The sequence below is a fragment of the Microcaecilia unicolor genome, chromosome 2, assembly GCF_901765095.1.
Source record: "Microcaecilia unicolor chromosome 2, aMicUni1.1, whole genome shotgun sequence".
In the NCBI taxonomy this organism is placed as follows: domain Eukaryota; kingdom Metazoa; phylum Chordata; class Amphibia; order Gymnophiona; family Siphonopidae; genus Microcaecilia; species Microcaecilia unicolor.
In genome coordinates this window covers 431,492,429-431,516,709 of record NC_044032.1, presented here as the reverse complement: position 1 = coordinate 431,516,709, position 24,281 = coordinate 431,492,429, and the positions used below count along the sequence as shown (strand labels likewise).

The 24,281-nt window shown below is 46.3% G+C and overlaps 1 protein-coding gene across 1 annotated transcript in view; it reads right to left on the bottom strand.

Annotated features, from left to right (window-relative positions):
• Positions 1–24,281, bottom strand: part of LOC115461169 (cytochrome P450 2U1-like) — a 107,116-nt gene that overhangs the window by 49,042 nt on the left and 33,793 nt on the right. The window contains exon 2 of the mRNA XM_030190792.1: positions 8,765–9,400. Within this exon, the coding sequence (XP_030046652.1) occupies positions 8,765–9,400 (636 nt within the window). The remainder of the gene's footprint in view (positions 1–8,764; positions 9,401–24,281) is intronic.

Sequence of the window (24,281 nt, the reverse complement as noted above, 5' to 3'; positions counted from 1 at the left end):
CTGGCAAGGATAAACGTGCTGTTGAATTGGCTCGTAATCTATCACTGTTGGATTCCCTACATATGCAGAAAGAAGCCTGGAATCATGTTACACAGGCAACCATTGTGAACTGCTACAAGCAGGCAAGCTTTGTTAAGGATGTGGAGAGGGATGAAACAGATGCAGCTGTTGTAAATGCGTCAAATGAAGGGGTTACTGACTTCCCAGTAGAGAGCTGCACGGGAACGGGGTTTGCGGGAATCCCGCGGAACCCGCGGGATTCTCACATGGATGGAAGCAGTTCTGTGGGGACGGAAGCAGTTCTGCGGGGTTCCTACGGGGACGGAAGCAGTTCTGCGGGGTTCCTGCGGGGACGGAAGCAGTTCCTGTGGGGTTCCTGTGGAAGTGTAAGCTACACCTGCACCAGCCTCTCATCTACTGAGTACCAAATTCTTTGAGTGCTGTCTCCTCCTCCTCCTCATTGGTTTAACAGCACAAATGTGGAAAGTCTTACATTAAGGAGGTGGTAGAGACACAAATGATGATGGAATTCAAAAAGGCGTGGGATGAACACAGAGGATCTCTAATTAGAAAATAGAAGTTATAAAAAACCTAACCTTAAATGGCTGCATGTGTGTGGATGTGTGAAGTAATGCTTAGATGGTGACTGGCTGTGATTAACTAGGGCCGATACTGGACAGACTTCTATGGTCTTTGACTAATATATGGAAGTCTGGTTTAGGATGGGCTGGAAAGGGCTTAGACAGCAACTTCAGTGGCTGGAACATAAGGACAGTTCTGGACAGAGTTTTACGATCTGTGTCCCACAAATGAGAAGATGCATAGACTGGAGTGGGCTTCATCAACAACTTCAGCAGTTGGAACATAAGGATAGGGCCAGGTAGACTTCTATGGTCTATGTTCCAGAAACACAAAAGAGAGACCATAATCAATATATCACACTCATTGATTTAATCATGAATTGATAACGAGTGTGACTATTGGGCAGACTGGATGGACCATTCAGGTCTTTATTTGCTGTAACTTAGTATGTTGCAATTAATCCTCTTTGCTCCCGGGCTGATGACACAGACATGAGCATCAGATGTCACCTGACCTACTGGCGCATGCATGTGGTGACCTCTCAGCACACAGTGCCAGTAAATTAGAGACAAATCTTACATGTGCACACTAGAGTGTTCCAAGTTTCAGCTTCCATTCCTTCCTTGCCTACAGTGCTGTGGCTCAAATCCAGAGAGAGACTGCGGGAGCTGATTGGAATTTTTTTTATGTATCATTAAATTCTTACAGTGATGGGTGAGGATGGGTTAAATTCTTGCGGGGATGGGTTAAATTCTTGTGGGGACGGGTTGGAATGGGTTACATTTTTGCGGGGATGGATGGGGATGGGCAAGATTCTAGCAGGGACGGGTGGGGATGGGTAAGATTTCTGTCCCCATGCAACTCTCTACTTCCCAGCCGGTGTTACTGAAGAGGAGTTCCATCGCTCCGTAGCTGTTGATTATGATATACAAACAGCTGAAGACAGCACTGATGTCGAGATATGCGCCTACACGCAGGCAACAACAGCTGATGATGGAACAGATGACGAAATGAGCAGCGAGGCACATGCTGACGAAATTCAACAACCTCCTCCTGTCACTTTTGCAAGAGTGCTGGAGAGTCTCAACACCGTGCGGGCCTATCTGGAGGCCACTGGATGTCAGAGCTATAACAGTTTTTACCGTCTGGCAGACGTAGTCTATGGAACTCACAGACCCAAGATTGTACAGAGGACTATAACTGATTACTTCAAGTAAGCCTAATGTGTCAACGGAGACTGTATACTGTAAGTATAATAATAAATGGTACTGTACATATGTTTATCAGATGTCAAGCTTCTTTGGGTCACAACGGTTAACTGCATGCATTTCTTTGGTCCCAGACCCTTGCACTTAAGCGGATTGCACTGTATATATATATAAAGAGAGGCACTTCCTAACTAAGATTTGATTGTACACTGCGTTGCTGTATTTGTGAAGAGCAGTATAGTCTAATAAATACAAACATGTTGGTCCTGGAAAACAAACTCTTAGCAGGTTGCAATAATTTTTATGGAACCAAAACAAGAACTATCCCAAATGCTTTTGTGCAAGATTTTCCAGAAGTTTCAGATACCCCTAATTCCTAATTTGTCTTGGAATAAACTGTAGCGCCATCACTCAGCTGCTGTTTTTGATCACTATTTCCATTTGTGCTTGCCTACCACAGTTACAGGATGTCACATCTGGAGAAAAGGACTTATCTGATCTTGAAAGTTCATGCAGCTCAACACTCTGCTTTACTCTTCTATTGGTTCAGTAAGAAATCAAAGCCTGCAAAATGTTTAGAAGGAAAAAGAAACCCACAAAACAAAACAGAAAAAAGCAGCAATATATTCAATCAAGTGCATGGAATGGACTATTTGCTGAAGGCAAGGAGCTTGGACATGTTAAGGTAAAATTATGTATCATACCTGATAATTTTCTTTCCATTAATCATAGCTGATCAATCCATAGACTGGTGGGTTGTGTCCATCTACCAGCAGGTGGAGATAGAGAGCAATCCTTTTGCCTCCCTATATGTGGTCATGTGCTGCCGGAAACTCCTCAGTATGTCGATATCAAAGCTCCATCCGCAGGACTCAGCACTTAGAGAATTACACCCACAAAGGGACACTCTGCCCAGCTCACCACCGCCGAAACGGGGGAGGGGAATTAACCCAGCTCATCCCCACACAAGTGGGGGAGGGGAATCCGTCCAGCTCATCCCCGCAGAGCGGGGGAGGGACACCACACCCGCCGATGCAGGGGGATCTGGCTTATCCTGCAACCGCAACCGAGGGAGGAGCTGACTGACCCTAACACCGCCGAAGCGGGAGGGGTACAAAGCTGCCCTACAGCCGCACGAAGCGGGAGGGAGTGCCGGCAGAATTTAAATCTCAATCCATCCCCGTAAAACGGAGGGGAGAGGAATGCAGCAGCTCACTGTAACACAAACTTGTCTCAACTCTTGAAGAATCCAAGTGAAAAAATAACTTGAACACGAAGTCTTCCTGAACAGGAACTGAAGACTAAACTTGAATCTGAAATGCAACCAGAATATAAACAGTACAGATATCTGGGAGGGACTATGGATTGATCAGCTATGATTAATGGAAAGAAAATTATCAGGTATGATACATAATTTTACCTTCCATATCATCAAGCTGATCAATCCATAGACTGGTGGGATGTACCGAAGCAGTACTCACCCAGGGCGGGACATAGAAATCCCTGACCGCAACACTGAAGCTCCAAACCGGGCCTCCGCCCGAGCAGCCACAGTCAAGCGGTAATGCTTGGAGAATGTATGGGCCGAAGCCCAAGTTGCCGCCTTGCATATCTCTTCCAAGGAGACGGAACCGGCCTCTGCCATCGAGGCCGCCTGAGCTCTTGTGGAGTGAGCCTTCAGCTGGATAGGCGGCACCTTCCCCGCGGCCACATAAGCCGCTGCAATGGCTTCCTTGACCCATCTTGCCACTGTAGGCTTAGCAGCCTGCAGACCCCTACGAGGACCTGCAAACAGGACAAACAGATGATCCGATTTCCGGAAATCATTGGTCACTTCCAAGTATCTGATGATGACTCGTCTCACATCCAGACCTCTGAGAGCAGAGTATTCCTCTGGGTAGTCCTCCCTACGAAAGGAAGGGAGACAGAGCTGCTGATTCACATGGAAGCGAGAAACAATCTTGGGCAGGAAGGAAGGCACTGTGCGAATAGTCACTCCTGCCTCAGTGAACTGCAGAAAAGGCTCTCGACATGAGAACGCCTGGAGCTCGGAAACTCTTCTGGCAGAAGTGATAGCCACCAAAAAGACTGCTTTCAACGTCAGGTCTTTCAGAGATGCCCTCGACAAGGGTTCAAAAGGCGGCTTCTGCAATGCTCTTAGCACCAGATTGAGATTCCATGCAGGCACCACAGAGTGCAGAGGAGGGCGCAGGTGATTAACTCCCTTAAGAAAGCGCACCACATCTGGCTGTGAAGCCAGGGAAACACCCTTCAGGCGGCCCCTGAAGCAAGTCAGAGCCGCTACCTGGACTTTAAGGGAACTGAGCGACAGGCCTTTCTCCAGATCTTCTTGCAGGAACGCCAACACTGAAGAAATTGGAGCAGTGAAGGGAGAAAGTGAGCCTGCTTCACACCACGCTGCAAAGGTACGCCAAACCCTGGCGTAAGCAGTAGAAGTAGAGCGCTTCCTCGCTCTCAGCATAGTGGCGATGACCTTGTCTGAGAAGCCCTTCTTTCTCAGACGCTGCCGCTCAATAGCCAGGCCGTAAGACCAACGGGGGAGGGATCCTCCATCACCACGGGACCCTGATGTAACAGGCCCTGCTCCACAGGCAGTCGCAGAGGATCGTCGACTGAGAGCCTGATCAAGTCCGCATACCAGGGACGTCTGGGCCAGTCCGGACCCACCAGGATTATCCGGCCCGGATGCTTTGCCACCCGGTCTAGCACCCTGCCCAACATGGGCCAGGGCGGGAACACATAGAGAAGCTCTTGTGTCGGCCACTGTTGGAGAAGAGCATCTACTCCCAGAGATCGAGGGTCCCCGTCCTCTGCTGAAAAAAGCGCGGCACTTGGCAATTGGCCGATGACGCCATCAGATCTAGGCTCGGCTGGCCCCAGCGCTTCGTGATGTCCAAGAACGCCTGAGCAGATAGCTGCCACTCTCCGGGCTCCAAGGTATGGCGACTGAGAAAGTCCGCCTTGACATTCATGACTCCGGCAATGTGGGCCGCTGACAGCTGTTCCAGGTTCGCTTCCGCCCACTGGCATAGATTCATGGCCTCCTTGGCTAGAGGGGCGCTCTTGGTACCTCCCTGGCGGTTGACATAGGCCACAGCAGTGGCATTGTCCGACAGGACCCGTACTGGCTTCAACGCCAGTACCGGGATGAACTCCAAAAGCGCCAACCGAATGGCTCCGAGTTCCAGGAGGTTGATAGACCACTTTGCCTCTGCAGGAGACCAGAGCCCCTGCGCTGTCCTTCCCAAGCAGTGGGCTCCCCAGCCCGTCAAAGAGGCGTCCGTCGTGACGACAATCCACTCTGGGGTCACCAGAGGCATTCCTGCAGACAACTTGTCTGTCTGCAGCCACCAGCTCAGTGCCTTGCGCACTGCTGGGTCCAAGGGAAGGCGCACAGCATAATCCTCCGACATCGGAGTCCAGCGCTGCAACAGAGAGTGTTGTAGTGGTCTCATATGAGCCCTGGCCCAGGGCACTACTTCCATCGTGGCCGTCATAGAGCCCAACAGCTGCACATAGTCCCAAGCCCGAAGAGGAGAGGCTACTCGGAACTGGTCCACCTGAGCCTGAAGTTTGACAATCCGATTGTCTGGCAGGAACACTCTGCCCACTTGGGTGTCGAATCGAACTCCCAGATACTCCAGGGACTGAGTCGGGCGCAGCTGGCTCTTCTCCCAGTTGATGATCCACCCCAGGGAGCTCAAAAGAGCAACCACCCGGTTCACAGCTTTGCCGCACTCTGCATAAGAGGGGGCTCGGATCAACCAGTCGTCCAGATAAGGATGGACTTGTACTCCTTCCTTTCGCAGGAAGGCCGCGATGACCACCATTACTTTGGAAAAGGTCCGCGGAGCAGTAGCCAACCCGAAAGGGAGGGCTCTGAACTGGAAGTGTCGTCCCAGGACTGCAAAACGCAGGAAGCGTTGATGAGGAGGCCAGATGGGAATATGCAGGTACGCTTCCTTGATGTCCAAGGAAGCCAAGAACTCTCCTGCCTTCACTGCCGCTATAACAGAGCGGAGAGTCTCCATGCGAAAGTGCCGCACTTTCAAGGCCCGATTGACCCTTTGAGGTCGAGGATAGGCCAGACAGAACCTCCTTTCTTTGGTACCACAAAGTAAATGGAGTAACGTCCCTTGCCAATCTGATTTTCTGGCACCGGAACGACCGCACCCAGGCGGATCAGGTTGTCCAAGGTCTGCTGCACTGCCACAGCTTGACCGGAGACTTGCAGGGAGAGAGTACAAACCCGTCTCTTAAGGGTCGGCAGAACTCTAGCTTGTAGCCGTCTCTGATGACTTCCAGCACCCAAGCGTCTGAAGTTATTGTGGTCCACTCGCCCAGAAACGAGGACGGCCGTCCTCCAATCTGCACTGGGGCGTGGACCAAGGCCCCGTCATTGGGTACGAGACCCTGGGGGAGGACCGGAGGGAGCACCTCCGGGACGGCGGTCTCTGCGAAAGGAATGCTGCTTGGGGGAGAAAGTCCTCTTGAAGGAAGAGGAGGCAGAGGAGCCCGACCTGCCCGGGCGGTACCGACGGGCTTCCTGAAACCGTCCTCTGGAGGTACCGGAACGAGTACTAGCCCGAGCCCTGACCTCTGGTAACTTCTTGCCCTTAGACGTGCCGAGATCGGTCACGATTTTGTCCAGCTCGACCCCAAAGAGCAGCTTGCCTTTAAAAGGCAATCTAGCCAGGCGGGATTTAGAGGCGTGGTCAGCAGACCAATGTTTCAGCCAAAGCCACCGCCGCGCAGAGACTGTCTGAGCCATGCCTTTAGCTGAGGCTCTCAAGACATCATACAGCAAGTCTGCCAAATAGGCTAAGCCCGATTCCAGGGCCGGCCAATCAACCCTCAAGGAATGATCCGAGGGGGAAGCCCGCTGCACCATAGTCAGGCACGCCCTGGCCACATAGGAACCGCAAAACTGAGGCCTGCAAACTTAAAGCAGTTGCCTCAAAGGACGACCTTAAGGCCGCCTCCAATCTTCTGTCTTGGGCGTCCTTTAGGGCCGTGCCACCTTCCACCGGCAAAGCCGTTTTCTTAGTCACCGCAGTGATTAAAGAATCCACGGTAGGCCACAGACAGGCCTCACGTTCACTTTCAGGCAAAGGATAGAGGCGGGACATAGCCCTAGCCACTTTGAGGCTCGCTTCCGGGACATCCCATTCAGCCGAAATTAAGGTGTGCATGGCATCATGCACGTGGAAGGTTCTAGGCGGGCGTTTCGTCCCCAGCATAATGGCAGAGCCAACAGGGGCTGAGGGAGAGACGTCCTCCGGAGAGGAAATCTTCAAAATGCCCATGGCCTGCACTAACAGGTTGGGCAAATCCTCTGAGCTAAAAAGCCGCGCTGCAGAGGGGTCATCTGCTCCAACCGAGCGGGGATCCGTCTCCTCCAAGGAATCCGCAAAGGACCGTTGGGAGAACTCAGATACGCTGCCCTCATCTACATCGGAGGAGACAAGGTCCTCCAAGGCCTGGGAATCAACCCGAGGGCGTTTACCTCCGGGGACCTCAACCTCTTTACCAAACGAGGGAGCAGGGGCAGCGTTTTGCATAAGGAAGGCCTGATGCAGCAGCAAAACAAACTCGGGGGAGAAACCCCCCAGACTGTGCACTTCCGCAGCCTGGGCTACAGCCCTAGACGCACCCTCAACCGGTGCTCGCAAGAGCGGGGGAGAGACATGCTGCGCATCCAAAATGGCGTCCGGCGCGACACTCCGCGAAGGTGCCGCGCGGGAAAAATGGCGCTTAACTTTAGCCGCTTTGGTGCCGTCGCCCAAATTAAGGGCGTCCATGGCATTAATGTCTCCCTCAAGGGCGGCCCACGAAGAAGCCGTCCGAGCCGCGTGGCCGGCCAAGATGGCGGAGGCGAGCAGCGGGGGATGGGCGTTTATGGCGGGAAAAACCGCCACGCCGGAGGAAGGACCAGGACACTCATCGGTCACGAAACTGTCACCCAACAAGGGCGAATCAGACTTTAAGACCCCCGCATCCCCTCTAGAAGCGCCTAAGCGATCCGGGGAGCGACTCTTTGCGCCCTCGCCCTCCGACGCCATATGCCACGTGGAGATCAATCGGGGAACCCCCTGCCCGCTATAAAAAGGTAAAAATTACCTGCTTTCCGCTCCGAGCTGTAACGACCTGGTGTCCCAGTGAGTAGCTGCAATAAACGTTTAAATAAACGTCGAAATAAACGCCTTTAAGGACGTTCAAAATTTTTTTTTTTTTTTTTTTTTTTTTACGGAGCCAGCGGGCAGGGGGGAGAAAAGGAGGGACCTGGCGCCACCAGGTTTGCACTTGCTCAAGAAGAGCCCTCAACCCCAGGCACTCAACAAAACCTAAAAAATTAGGCTTGGAGGCCTAGCCAGAGCTGCTGCTGTGTGTGACCACCACCTGCTGAGATAGAGAACATACTGAGGAGTTTCCGGCAGCACATGACCACATATAGGGAGGCAAAAGGATTGCTCTCTATCTCCACCCTGCTGGTAGATGGACACAACCCACCAGTCTATGGATTGATCAGCTTGATGATATGGAACTCAGCTGTTAATAAGATAGGGAACATTGTAATAGAATTCCATGAACTCGGGCACCAAAGTACAACAGCTGTATGTCAAAAGGAACCTCTTAGAAAGAAAAGATCGTGCATATATTTGTTCATATTATCAGACTTGCAAATACAGAAGTATAGTGCAACTCTTGTGACTCTGGGCAAGTCACTTAACCCGCCAAGTACAGTATGTAGATTTTGAGCCCACTAGAGACAGAGAAAGTACATGTAAACTGCTTTGGTTGTACCACAGAAAGGCAGTATATCAAATCCATGACCCTATATTTAGAATATTAGAAGTTTTAAAACTAAGCAACCCCATCCCCCAGCCATAGCCCCAAAAGCAAACATTCATTTGCCTCCTCTCTCTCTCTCTCCACAGCCAAGTTTTATTTACCTTGAACATCTGGATACAGCGACATATACAGAAGAGACCAAAGTAGTGTGTTGGTGCTGGTATCTGTGCCTGCCAAAAACAGATCACCTAAGATGAACAAGAGATAGTCTTCATTAAAGCTGCTCTTGTTGTTGGTCCTTTTTTCCTCTTCTATATGCAAAAGATACATGTCAATGAAATCCCTCGGGTTTTCTGCATCAAGGGTTTCCTTGTGCTCTGCAATTATTCTGCCCAGAAAGGCTTTGATGTCATTTACAATCTGCCTCTGCTCACTGAAGGGTCCAAAAGGAAGATAGTAAAGCCAGGGCAAGAGATTTACAAGGAGGACGAGGCCATTATAGCATACTTCTAATCCACGGGACACACTGTGCATCAGGGTCTTGAACAATTTGTTCTCATAGTCAAAACGTTTACCAAAACTGATGGAGCAAATAATATTAGACACTGCATTGCTGATGATTGGAAAGGGGTTGACTGAGCTGTTTCCATGCTTTACCATTTCTGCCTTCATGAACTTAAATTCTTCATTAACTTTGACTTCTAGGCTGAGCTTCCCGAGTCCAAAGTGGCGGAGGGCTGAATGGGAGAACCTCCTCTGCTGCTTCCATACTGGGCCATAGGGTGCAAATATAACACCTGAAAGAGATAGAGAGAAACTGTTAAGACATCTGTATGATAACATTATGACTGCAAACTTATAAGAAGTAGTATTTTAGGAACTAACCCACTGCTTTCATGACTTCTCATTTGCTCTTTTTTTGCACAATCTCATATGGAACTAAGAAAATATATTTGCTAGCAGCACTCTGCATTTTAAATCAAGACAGCACAGGTGGGGGAGGAGTCAAGATGGCGGTTTGGGCTTGAGGCTCTGCGGAAGCCAACGCTGAGCTTTGTTCAATATTACCTTTTTCCAATATGCCGCATACAAAGCGAAAAGGTGCAGTGAAGGGTGTCTTACCATCGGCCCAATCACTCCCTCTGGGCCAGCGAACGCTCCTACAGTTTGCCACGAGCATCCCTGTGGAAACTGGCGTGAGGAAACCTGCTGTTGGATCCGCTGAAGGAGCGGCGTTTCCACTTGGGTCGGAGACATCACTATCCCCGCCAGAGCTTAATCCGCCGCTTTGCCCTACAGCCCTTCGGATGAGCGACGAGGACTCGATGGGACTGGAAGTCGGTAACCAAAGGGCCTCAGACGGCAGAACTCTTCCCCAGGACGCAGATGGTTCGATCACAGAGCCCAAGGCTCCCCAAGCGGTGACTCTACACTCTATTTAGGCAGCAATTCAACAACTAACAACTACAGTTACAAAAACTTCTCGAGATACAGCATTGCTGGTAAATAAGCTTGACTCTTTAACATTAACCTTAGAAACTGTTAAGTCTGAACAATTTGCCCAAAAAACTGAATTAACATCGTTAAAATCTGTTATAGATGCTTTGATAAAAGACAAAATGAAAACTTCTTTAAAATTGGAACATTTAGAGAATTATAACAGAAGATTAAATTTGAGGCTACTGAACTTTCCTTTTCAAATTGGAGTTACCCCAGTGGATTTCCTTAAAAAATATTTAATGGAAGTTCTGGCTTATCCTCAATCAGCAATACCACCTATTAACAGAGCTTATTATTTGCCAGATAAAATCTCCAAAGCGAATCCGTCTGATAGTAATCAAGGTCCAGAGATAAATTTGCAAGACTTATCAGCATTTCTGGAAGAATCTATTTCAGAAATAACTTGTCGAAGGTCTTTACTGATATCCTTTGTCTTCGAGCAAGATTTAAATGCGTTATTAAGACTTTACTTCAAGAATGCAACTAAACTTTTCCATGGTCAAAAAATCTGGATTTTTCCAGACGTGATAAAAACTACTCAGGATCGTAGGAGAGCATTTCTAGCTTACAGAGAAGAGGTTAAAACTATGGGTGCTACCTTTTTGCTGGCTTATCCCTGCAAATGCTGTATCAAGTATTTAGGGAATAAATATATTTTCTTTGAACCAGACCAGCTAAAAAAGTTTATAGATGCTAAAAAGCTATCCAAGTAAATGTGTAGAAGATATTAAGGATATGGAAATTTGACGGGGGAATATGAGCCAGGCTATTTACTTTTTGAGTTTCTTGTTTTATCTCCTTAATTGCTTTACTTCCTCTCTCCCTTTCTGACTGTTGTGGTCTAAGAAAGTAGATTATGTTTCATAGTTAATATTTGTTAGGTATACTGAAATACTTATTAGTTTGAGATTATGTTGATCGTTTCATGGTAATAGTAACCTATGACAATTTTACTGCTGTATTTCCATTTATAAGTTTATCTTGTAAAATTGAAAAATTCAATAAAGAAAATTAAAAAAAAAAAAAAAAAAGACAGCACAGGTAAAGATGTTACAGCTCATTCTTGTTATTTGTGTGTTCGGCATTCGCTATTTCACTTATTCGCGGAGGTGCAAACAGAGGCAGCAATTCGCCATTTGCAGTACTGTGTTTGCACATTCGTGCCTTCTTTTAGAACGATGAACAACTGCAGATATCCTGCAGGAGTTAGTGGTCGAACAGTTCTTACACGCTTTGCCCAGGGATATAAGGGTATTGGTGGTAAGGAAGGGTGCAGGGCCTTGGAGGAAGCCATTACCGGCCTGGAATGTTATATGGAGTCACAACATTGGGGGAAGGGGGGGGAGAGACCAAGGGAAGGAGGTGGGAGAAGCCAGTGTCAGATCACTAATCATGCCCAGGCTTCCCAACCCTGGGGGGAAGGGTCCGCTACCGGGTCGGGGTTTACTCCCGACCGACCCGAGGTTCCCTGGGTCAGGAGGGGGGGAAAAGGGAGGAAGGGGGACCAGGGGATAAGTTATGCTACCGCTGTGGAAGGGGGGCATTTCAGGAGTAATTGCCCGGGAAGGGTGGGCTGGACTTTGCAAGTGGCCAGTGGAGTAAAACACTGGTATACTCAGGAAATAGAAGTGGAGGGGATACCCGTGAGAGCCCTTTTGGACTCTGGTGTGGACCTATCAATGGTTTCACGGGCTTTTTGGGAGAGGGTGATGGCCAGGAAAAGAAGCCGGGAAGAGACCTACGAAGGCGAGGTTAACCAGAAGCATAGCTAGGTGGGGCGCAGGGGAAGCGGTCGCTCCCCCAAATGGATTTCTAAAAACGAATGGCGCTTATGCGCATGCACTGCTGCTCTTGCCTTCCCGCGCAGAGTCCAATGCAACAAACAGAAGCTGACTCTGAGCCTGCGCTGCTGCTGCTCTAACATACAGCACCACCGGGAAGGGAACACAGAGCTGATGAGCTAACCACGGAGGAGGAGAACTTAAGTCACTCACACAACCCTTACCCGCTTTCGATGGATGACGTTCCTACTTCCTCAAGTCCTCATCATTTCTTTTCCCAACAGACCCGAATATTTAAATTTCTAAAGCAGAACTGTGGGAGCGGGGCGCGCCACAGACTGCAGAGCCAGCCAGGCCCAGGCCAGGGGTCCTCTCCTCCTTAGGCCCAGGGGTCGTCCCCCCTCGGGCACACAGTGCAGCCAGGTCGGCGCGATGTTTGGCAGGCACCAGCACAGACTGTCTGTCTGAGCCCAGCTGTCGACGCTCAGATGCGGAGCCTCTTTCACCCTCAGCTGAGCTCTTCTTGACTCTGAGACTCGTCTGATGGTAAGGTAAGGGACTGCCGTGCTGGCTGGCTGGCTGGCTGTGTGTGGTGAGGAATCTGGGCCTCTGCCTGGGGACAGAATTTGGTTCTTCCTCCGCGGCACTAGCTGTGTTGTTTCAGCTAAAAATATCATTCTCAGGGAGGAGAAGAGGGGAGAGAGGGGGTGGGGGGGGGGTTACAGAAGGCAATCGATGGACATTGAACAGGAGGGGGTGGGATTACACTAGAAGGCAATCGATGGACAGGAGAGGGTGGGGGGTTAACTTACAGAAGGCAATCGATGGACAGGAGGGGAGTGGGGGGTTACAGAAGGCAATCGATGGACAGGAGGGGAGTGGAGGGTTACAGAAGGCAATCGATGGACGGGGGGGGGGGGGGGGTAGACACAGCCCTTTTTTTTTTGCCCATAAAATAAAAAAAAAAGAATGGGGAGACAGACAGACACACACACACACACACTCTCACTCTTCTTCTTCTGCCCATAAAATAAATTTAAAAAGGGGGATATAATGGAAATAAAATACAGTGTGTGTGGTGTGGGGGAAGGGCAGACCAAGATAGTCAAAAGAAGAGGGGTCATCAAGGGAAGCAAGAGGGAGATTTCAGGGGGGGGGGGGGGGGGGAAGCAAAGGAGACCCAGAGAGAAGGGGTGCCAGGGAAGCAAGAGGCGATGTCCAAGTAGGTTGAAGAAAACAGGAGATGGGGTGTTCCTATCTAGTTCCAGATGGATAGGCAGTGCCTTAAAAGATGGAGGACAAAGATTTTGTTTTCTTTTTTACTTATTTGATAGCTTTTTAATTTATTCGAAAGCTTCCCATATTTAGATATAAATATCATAGTTCAACATCAAAAACAATTTGAAAAATACATTATGTGTATGTCTCTCTTTGTTATTAGGAATTTTAATCAACAAATTCCTTCTTCTCTATTAATCAACAAGGAACCTCAAAGCTCCTAATAGGGGAAATACTAAAAGTATTTATCACACCCCTACTAAAATCAGGAGTAGAATACTATCATAGGTCCCAGTGAAAGGAGAAAAAAAGGCCAAACGCAAAAAACTCACGTTTACATGAGAAAAACGAGTGGTTTGAAAAACTCACTGTCTTCTTCACTAATTAAACTAATAAACAAAGTGAGACCAAAATCACATAATCAAAAACCGGGAAAACTACCCGGAAACTTATTCACGATTAAACTTTTATAAACTAAGGATCCTCCCCGTTATCGCTCTAATCAAGAAAGCCTCAACCATCCCCCGCCACCTACAGCCTGCAGTCCAAAGTCATACTATTATTCAAAAAATGGAAATTGCAGAAAACTTTCACTTATCCTTGATATTAGGCTCCTGGTGAAGGTATCGCTCAACTGTCCAACTGCAAATTTAACTCCAACTGGTCAGTGGACTTGTACAAGTCGGGCTATTCCTGGTACCATCGAGGAAACGATCCTGATATACTCAATACATTCATGACTCCATCTCGTATCTCCCTTCTCATGTCTCTCTTAAACAAGTGTGCCTCGTTTCGCCCAGTTATTGGCTGCCTCAGGAAGGGCACTGTTAAAAGTCCATGACCGGACTTAAAAAACAAAAATGTAGTAATCGTGATCGCTCACTTACACAAAGATGGCATAGCTAGGTTGAAACAGTGTCACTGCTTTTAAACTAAACCGCGTCCTGAGATCTCTACGTAGACCAATCCCATGATATGTCTCACCCAATAGGGGAAAAGCAATCCCATCTAGGAGAGTGGCCAAGGTCACGTCAATAGTAAACATTCCATTCTATGTTGCGATTCAAACCTATCGGTTCCACTGTCTGCAACAAATGTATCCAATGTTCCTTTCACCACAGAATGCTTTTAATATCCCCCCTCTCTTACCCAATGTTACTTGATCTATGATCATGCATAACAACTGATCAAAATGATGTTGCTTTTGTACACAATGCCGTGTCATAGGTGCCTCTGTTTTAAAGTGTGTTATACAGTGACGGTGTTCGATCATGTATTTTTCAAATTGCTTTTGATGTTGAACTATGCTGTATTAGTTTGAAAAACCCCTAGTTTATGTTTAAATCTTTTTATTAAAGAGTATGAAAAATACAACAAAGAACCAATGATATTTTGAAGATACAATATGTGATACAGAATGTTGAATTCTCAATAAACATGCTATATAAAATTACATATCTTGTCTCCTTTGGAAGTCTTTAAGTTTTAATCTATTTATTGACTTATTATATGAAATCTGTATACTTAATGCTCGGCAGGTAGCCTTACTGATACCACAGACAACTTGTAGACCTTCCACATACATCAAATCATTTTCTTCTTTTATCCCTAGACCCCCCCTCCCCCCTCCCTCCCTTCCTGGTGGTTTTAATGTTCAACAGATTTTATGGATGATACTGCAAAGAAGACTCTGTTATCCTGGTGCTTATACAGAATTGCAGAATATAGCAACAAACTCTGTTTCAACCATGTGATGCATCTCGTTTCAAACCAAAAAAAAAAAAAAAAAAAAAAACCAGACATGACCGCCTATAGTCGGTTCAGAATAAAACTTCTCGCCCTGGGTGCCAGGGACTGGATATAGGGTTCCCAGATCCTCAAGAATGCCTTCTTCCCCTTAGGGGAGGATCCCACCTCTCTCCTCTCCATCATCAGCAATTCATATAATCTATTTCTCCAATGCCAATACTCCGGCGGGTCAGAGTGTACCCAGGCCTGCAAAATCAGTTTCTTACCTACTAAACTGGCTTTCCTGATGAATTGCCTGGCTCCCCCCGTGTGCGAGACAAAAAGCTCATATTGATCCAAAAGGAGACCCTGCGGAGTAAGTGGGACCTTATTCTTTAATACCAACTCTAGAAATCCCACAATTTGCCTCCAATAATTCTGGATTTTGTAACACTCCCAAAGGTAATGGAATAGTGTGCCTTCCCTCTGCCCGCACTTAGTGCATAAAGGATCAATTCCTCCTCCGAATTTAGATAGTTGCTGCTTTGACATGTATGCTCTATATAGGATCCTATATTGACATTCCCTCATGGTCGCATTTCTCGATAGAGTAGGTATCCTAGCAGATAGTTTCTGAAAGTCTAACTTCAGGTTTGGACGCTTTAGGTCATGGGCCCATTTCCCTAATATATAACCTGTATCTCTACCTCTGCTCGTCTCTCCCAATGCTTTTTGTAATCCAGAGACCGATAAACGCTCCCCTCGTATAGAACTAAAAAATGCCCTTATTTGGCGCCCATGTCCACTACTCAATTTCCCTTGTTCTAGAGATCTGACATAATGTGCTATCTGATAATACGCAAATTGATGGTTTTGAGTGATACCCACCCCCAAGGCTCCCAGCTCCAATAGTCGTCCCTTAGAATCTAGTACATGTTCTAATCTGGTGATCCCCATCGTTGCCCACCTACTAATTACTTTATTCTCCGTACCCGGTAGAAACTGAGGGTTGCCCTGCAGCGGCAGCAGGTCTGTTTCCTCCGCTGCCAGCCCCCAGATCTCGTTTAACTCTCTCCACATTTGTCTCAAGGGTCTTACCAATATGCTATTGCTTACCCATGACGGGAGTTGTCGGCTCGGGCATTGTAACATGAAATATAAGTGGTATGGTTTAAAACATTCCTGCTCCAAACTACGGGGGGTATAGTCTTGCCTATCTAATAACCAATCACCCAGGTGCCTGAGTAGACTTGCCTGATTGTAACGGCGGAGGTTTGGTAGTCCAATGCCTCCCTCTCTCCATGACCCCATCATTAACTTCAAAGGGAGTTTTGGCTTTGATCCTCTCCAAATAAATTTCCTTACGTATTTAAGGATTTGATTTATGTCTTTAGCCCGTAATCTTATTGGGAGTACCTGAAATAAATATAACCATCGTGGAAACTCCACCATACGGAATAGATGCACTCTCCCATGTAGATTAAGTGGCAGGGCTCCCCATCCATCTAGTCGGTCCTTCAAAGCTGCAATCCTATTACCAATATTCATCAGATGTATTTCCGATGTTTTTTTAGGAATCTGTACTCCCAGGTATTTGAGTGACTCTGATGCCCATCGTAGTGGGAACTCTGCTCCCCACAACTGCCTCATATTATTATCTGTGGCCAACGCTAATGATTTTGAGTAATTTATTTTAAAACCGGCGAAGTCCCCGTATTCCCTAAAGAGTTCTAATAGGGCTTCCAGTGATCTTTTTGGTTGCGTTAAATGGACCAACAGGTCGTCCGCGAAAGCAGATATCTTAAACCCCTCAGATCCCCATTTTACCCCCTCTATTTCTGGATGGTCCATAATTTCCCTGATCAATGGGTCTAGGACTAAGACAAATAGCAGGGGCGAGAGAGGACACCCCTGTCTCGTGCCCCTCCCAATCGGAAACAAAGGCGACTGTTCCCCATTGATCCATAAATATGCCTGTGGGTTTACATATAGGGCTCCTATCGCATCCTGGAAAGCCCCTTCGATGCCCATCTTTGTCAACACCGCAAATAGGAAGCCCCACACCACTTTATCAAAGGCCTTCTCTGCATCAAAACTGACCACCAGAGAAGGCCGTTTCTGTCTTTCCACTGTCTCCAAGGATGCCAACAGGGCCCTCACATTTTTTGCCACTGTTCTCCCTCGCACAAACCCAGCTTGGGGGGGTGCTATTAGTCCAGGCAAGAGTTTTGCCAGTCTATTTGCCAGTATCTTTGCATATAATTTAAGATCACTATTTAATAGGGAGATTGGTCTATATGCACTGACGTCAGTGTCTTCCTTCCCAGGCTTTCGTAATAAAATTATTTTTGCTATATTAAGGGAGTCTGGCATTGTCCCAGTTGAGATCATGTGGTTATATAAATCTAACAGAGGGGGTGTGACCTGCTCCTGCAGGATCTTATAAAATGCTACACTAAACCTATCCGGCCCTGGCGCTTTGTGCAAATCACTTTGTTGTAAGGCCAGCATCAATTCCCCTTCCTCAATAGGTTTGTTCAGAGTCTCCCTCTGCTCCTCAGTGATCTTGGGCAAATTTTGGTTTATTAAATATAGGTTACTGTCTTCTACAATATCCGTGGGTTTTGCGTATAGAGCCCTAAAATAATCCCTAAATCTCCCTATAATACCTCCAGTTTCCTTTATGAGATTCCCTCCTCCATCTTTCACTTGTAGGATCCTTGAGGGCCCTTTCTTCCCTTGTACTAACCTGCCCATTAGTGCACCTGCTTTATTTCCATATTGGAATAATTGGTGTTTATAGTACATTTGCGTTTTGTGTGCTCTTTGATGAAGAAGCTCATTTAGGTTTTTCTGGGTTATGAGCAGCTCCTTCTTGTTCTCGTCCGTTACTTCCTCCCCTAATCTCTTCCTTCTCACCCGAACCTCCCTTTCCAGACGGAGGATCTCTTTGTCCCTCATTCTCCTAACTCTAGCTCTATAAGCTATTACCTCCCCCCTCATTACAACTTTGGCTGTTTCCCAGTATAGCGCCACCTCCTGTCTGTGACCTCCGTTAAATTGTTGGAAATCCTGCCATTTTTCACTGATAAAAGGCTTAAAATTTGGATCTCTATACAGTTCAAATGGGAATCTCCATCCTCCCCTCCCAAGCCCCCCTCCCGTAACCTGTAATTCAAACCATACCATCGCGTGGTCCGATATCTCGCATGGGCCTATCTCTGCTTTTGGCACTTGGGAAAACAGTGCTGGGGATATGAGAAAGTAATCTATACGGGACTGGGTCAAGTGCGCTCTGGAGGTATGTGTGTAGTCCCTCTGCGAAGGGTGCAATATTCTCCACACATCTATCAGGTTGAGGGCTGAGCAAAGGAAAGGCACACCCCTTGATTGAAATCTATGCTGCAGACCCGGTTTACTACATCTATCCAGCTCCGGATCTATCACCACATTAAAGTCCCCTCCGAGTATTACATTGCCCCCCTGGTATGGGCCCAACAGTTCCAATAATTTGTTATAAAATTTCTTGTCATATACATTGGGTGCATATATGTTGCACAAAATATATGAAGTTGTGCCTATTTCCACTTCCATTCACTATTCGGCCTTCCTCATCTCGTTTTATTAGTTTAGTTCGCATTTGCAGGCCCTTCCGTATTAGTATCAGCACTCCTCCTTTTTTCCCTTGTGCTGGTGAGCCTACTGCCTGTTCTACCCAACCCTTCTGGAATTTGTTATGCTCTTTATTTGAGAGATGGGTCTCCTGGAGGAATGCTATGTCCGCTCTGTGTCTCTGCAGAGCCTGCAGTACTTTAGTACGTTTCACCGGAGAGGAGATCCCCCCCACATTCCAGGATATTAACCTAATTGGGGTCATCCTCTTGTTTTACAACCATTACAGCATCTGATAACTTTCCCATTCTGAAGAGCGCCCCCCAGCCCCTGGGCACCCTCCTGTCTTTGATCTGCAGTTGCGATCCGTATGCGGCTGTCCAAACCAACAAGGTAAATAATATATATATATAAAAAAAAAAAACCCCTTGCTCTCCTTACTCCTTTCCATGGTTCCCCTTTCCCCTTCCCCATCTTCCCCCTATCCCTCCCTTCCACCACCTCTGTACTCCTTCCTTTCCTGACCTGTTGTTCTCGCTAGAGAACGAGTCACGCCCCCCCCCCCTTTCCCCCCTAGCGCTGACTTCCAGATTTGATATTTTACCCTTTGTTAATTATAAGTTTCTAACTTTTATACAGTCCTGCTTCCTGTTATACATAGTATTGGCCTTAAATTTACATCTTTTCTATGTGAGCTTAGGCACGGCCTTTGATACAGGTCCCTATAGGGGCCTAGATAATCCCTGCGGTGATATGCATTCTACCTTTCTATATAGTCCTTACAGTTGTCAGCATTATAGGTATTTAGTGTCTGGGCTTACTCCAACCAAGCCTTTATCACCTCCTTTTCACTGATCTCCTGGGCTGCTGTTCCGTGCGGCCTCGCTTCCTTCCTCCGGTCTCAGCTCCATTTTGTTAGCAAAGTGTAAGGCCTCCACATGTGAACTGAAGAGGTGTTGTTTGCCCTTGTACTGAATTCTTAGCTTGGCAGGAAACATTAGCGCGAAGTTCGCTCTTTTTTCATACAGGTTCTTGCATACTTCTACAAATTGCCTGCGCTGGGCTGCTACTGCAGTTGAAAAGTCTTGAAAACAGAGGACAGTGCGTGCCTCATACTGCACCTTGCCTCTCCCTCTCCATGCTCGTAATATTTCTTGCTTGTGGGTGTAATTGAGGATTTTACAGATTATCACACGAGGTCTTTCTGAGTCCTGTCCCGCACGGCCCAACCGATGTGCTCGCTCAATTTTTAACTCCTTCTCCAACCCAGGTAAATTCAGTACCTTAGGCAGCCATGTTTCAAGAAAGTCCCGCAGCTCTACTTCACGTATTGACTCCGGGAGCCCCACCAGTCTGAGATTGTTCCGGCGTGATCTATTTTCTAGATCTTCTATTTTAGCTTCCAGTTTGTTTAGTTGTTCCCTCATTTGTTCTTGCTTATTATCTCTCTGCTGGCACTGATCTTCCACATCCGACAGTCTCTGCTGAAACCCAGTCAAATCTGTGCGTAAGCTTTCTAATTTGCCGTCCATTTGCACTATTTGATCTGAGATTTTCTGTAATTTTTTGTCGACGGATGCCTCTAACAAAGCGGAAACCTCCGCGGCTATCTCTGCTGCCCAGGCGGAACTCACCGCTTCGCTCGACGCGCCAACCTCCGCCATTTTGTTTTCACCCGTGCGGCTCCTTGTGCTGTCTTTCCGGCTGATTTTTGTGGCCATTCCGACCCGAATCGCTGTTCGCTAGCCGTTGTGCACACCAGGGAGGTTTCCCGAGCCTTTCCAGCTCAATTTTGTGGGTTCTCTACAGATGCGTGCAGCGCTAGGGGAAGTTGTTTAACGAGGGGTCTCGGAGCTCTCTTAAGCGGCGACCTTCCCCTCGCCTAGCATCACGTGACTCCTAAAAAAAACCCCTAGTTTAATTTAGAGTTTCTCTGATATAAATATCATGAAATAAAAATTGAACATCACTAAAACAGCTTAAAAATTATTATAGCTGGTAGAAACCACAGTTATATCTGTATTTTGTACTCATTTTTCTACACTGTTCTATACTATACAGAGATGGCAAAATTTCATTGAGAATATCCTGTTTCTTGATCTTAACTGTTGCTGTAATCTGCCTTTGAGACACCCGGTGTTATAAAGATGGAATATGCTGAAATTAAATGGAAGTAAAATTAAACTCTTTTTTCATTGGGACACATGGAATCACACCTGATGTCTGTTTTGGTGACCCTTTACTAGGTGAAAACATCTCTGCACGAATACAGGGTGTGAGGGGGAGTCCCTATAGCCTATCTTGATGTCGGACTTGAGGGGATAGGACTCCTAGGGGGAGGCAAGGGAAACAAGGAGTCTGCATAGGTGGGGCAACCTGGACAATATTTAGGAGAAGACTCAGACTGACACATTGCACAATAAAGTGAAAAAGAATCTGAGGTTTATATTGAGTTACTATCCCAGGGTGGGCAACCTGTGATCTACCATTTAATTTTGTGCGTGTGAGACTATGGGAAAGGGCCCACACAAAAGTCATTAACCAGAGTTTTGGTGATTTTAGCCACTCAAGAAGTTTGCTTCCATCATTTTGGGTGTGTGTGTTTCTGCATGTGCCTAGACCAATGTTTCTTAACCAAGGAAGTGTGTTGTGGACCAGCAGCATGCATTGCTCTCTGTGACTTGGCAGAGTACAGGAGCACTCCTGCTGCTGGTGTTGCTAGAATCGAGGTTGAAGAGCACAGGTCTGCTGCTGAAACACAGCAGAGGGGTCAGCTACAGTGGCCCCAATGCTCCATTCTTCAATCATGAAACTGACAACACTAGCAGCAGGAGTGTGAGACCGATGGCAGTGGTAGGGGAGCACTCCTGAAGTCTTCTTCATAAAGTAGAAAGCAGCACAGTGACACAGAGGCCACATGGTCCATACAAATGCTACGTGTTTAATCCATTTCTATCCCTTCTGAGTTCCGACACAAACTTCTTGTTGGTGTGGATATCAGAACTGCAGTGCACATGAGGTCCAAGAAGACCCTGCACTGCTTTTCCCTTGAAGCATATCATATGTGGATTTATTCAAAGAAATTGTTGTCTAGATCTGTATTGGTTGGTTTGGGATTCAACTTTATCATTCTTGAGTTTCCTTTTTTTAAGGACTTTGATTCACACACTGTCTATATCTTTCTCCTCCACCAGGGAGTTACACGTGTTCGTACGTTTTCCTGTGGTTTCCAGCTTGACTTACAGTAGTCCGCTTTTGTGGTCACTTCAAAAATTTTGTATCTGAAACTGATTAACATTTTAAACAATGAGCTCAAGCAATGCAAAAAAGAAACTTTCCAGATGGGACAGAGTCAAACTTAAAGCTGACAAGGACCGTGAAAAAGAACTAGCTAAGTGTCAGCGCATTGATGATTTTTTTCATCGAGCTAGCTCTCAACATGTTGGTGCCGCTATTCCTAACAATTGTGAAGCAATTCAAGCACAAACTGATGCTGCTGGTGACTCAAGTGAACACTCTGTAAACACTGAGTCTGAGAGTGATATTCATAATGAAAATGAGGAAGAAGCAGCTTGGTCTATGAATTCCAACACATCAATTTCTGCTCGAAGTGGCACCAGCTTATCCTGTGGAGAACTGCCTGACAGCACTTTTTTCCCATCGAATGATGATAGTAAAAATGAAGAAAGAATAGTAGAACCTAACTCTGATCCATTTGACAGTGAAAACAAGGAAGAAGAGGAAACTACAGTTAGTACAGTACTTTGTCAACTTATTGATACAAAAGTGGACTTTCCAACAGATCCATATTTATTTCGAAATAAATCCATCAAACCTCCTCTGATACGAGCATTACTCCAACAGGGTCCTTGTCAACCAGGACTGAAAAAGAACTCTATATTTCCTAAGGGCAAAGATGGGCGGCACTTTAGTATGTTATGGTACCAAGAAAAACATGAGAAAAGTGGCCATGAAAATGATAGACAGTGGTTAGTACATTCACCCAGATCAAATGCAATGTTTTGCTTCTATTCTTGGTTATTCTCAGGTGCTTCACGTTGAGATAACCGTACATGGAGCAATTCTAAAAAGGGTTGCAAAAATTTTAACAAGGGCACTGACAAAATTGAAAAGCATGAAAAGTGCGAGAGTCATAGAAAAGCAGAGAGCGATTTCTTTCTTACTAGATTTCATCTGTTAAGAGATAAAACTGTTCTTGCAAAACTTGTAGCTGCAGAAAAGAAAAAAACAGAACAAACCAGAATGCTTCTGAAGCATATTATTGATTTAGTTTTATTCCTTGCAAAGCAAGGATTACCGTTTCGTGGTCATCGTGAGCATGGAGGTTTGGCTGGTTGTGGAACGAATTAGGGGAATTTTTTTGAACTGATTAAATTGTTAGCTAAACATGATACACTCCTTAGCCAGCATTTGTTAATGGGTGATCGAAACGCAACATACCTAAGCCCTGGCATACAAAATGATCTCATACATTCCCTTTCGTCACAAGTTACAGCACTGATTGTCAGTGAAATCAAGGCTGCAAAATATTTTGCTGTGATTGTTGACTCCACCATTGATATCAGCCGAATGGATCAGTTTTCATTATCATTACGGTATGTAACAAAAGCTGGTGATGCTGTTGAACACTTTGTCCAGTTCACTGAATTGCTAGGAGCAAGTGCAGAAATTTTTTTTAATGTTCTCATGTCTGCTATAAGTAACCTGGGGCTGTCAATAAGTATGTGTTATGAACAAGCATATGACGGAGCAAGCACCATGGCTGGTGAGATATCTGGTCTTCAAATGAGAGTTAAGGAAGTTTCTCCCGATGCTTTTTTTACACATTGCTGTGCTCACAATCTAAATCTTGTTTTAATTGACTCTGTAAATTCAAGTGTTCAGAATCGAATATTTTTTGGAACTTTAGAAAGTTTGTATTCTTTTTTTTCTGGAAGCTTACCTCGCCTTTTAATCCTCAAAGAAGAGAAACGCAACCAAATTGAATTGTTTGCATTATCATTGAAGAAATTATCTGATACGAGATGGGCGAGTAGGAAATCAGCCATAGAAGCAGCCATTCAAAATTTGCCTGCTCTAGTTGTTGCCTTACAACGAATTGTGGATGGAGAGATAAAAAAACTGCACATCTAAACAGCTGGCTGAAGGAAAAGGTATTCTTGCAACGCTACGCACATACAAGTTTGTGGTCTTCCTTGTGTTTTGGGGAAAGCTGCTACAAAAGACTTTTACACTGTCTACATACTTACAAAAAAGTACCATTGACATATTAACAGCATCTCACTTGATCCAGCTTTATCACACAGACTTAACTAACATGCGCAATGATTATGAAAATGAATTTAAAGAAATTGAACGGGAGGCTACTGAGCTAGCATTAAAGTGTTGTATAACTACACAGTATAAAGCACAGAGAGTACAAAAAAGGAAAAGGTTTCATGAGGAACTTGCTGATGATGAAGTGATTTCTGATGCTAGGAAGCATTTCTTGGTGGAGTCATATTTGGTCTCCTTGGACAGAGTTCTTACAAGTACCCAGGAAAGGTTCCAACATTTTCAGGAGGTGGCATCCAAATTTACTGTGCTTGATCCTAAATATTTTGATACTGAAGAGGCTGATGTCAGATTACAAATCCTTGCACACCAGTATGCCTCTGTTCTTGATGGCACGAGTGTAATTCTGGAAGAATTCAGCTCCTTTAAAGGCTTGATGAAAGAATTCTCAGACTCTACCCTAAATATGGTAGTGAAGAGGAAA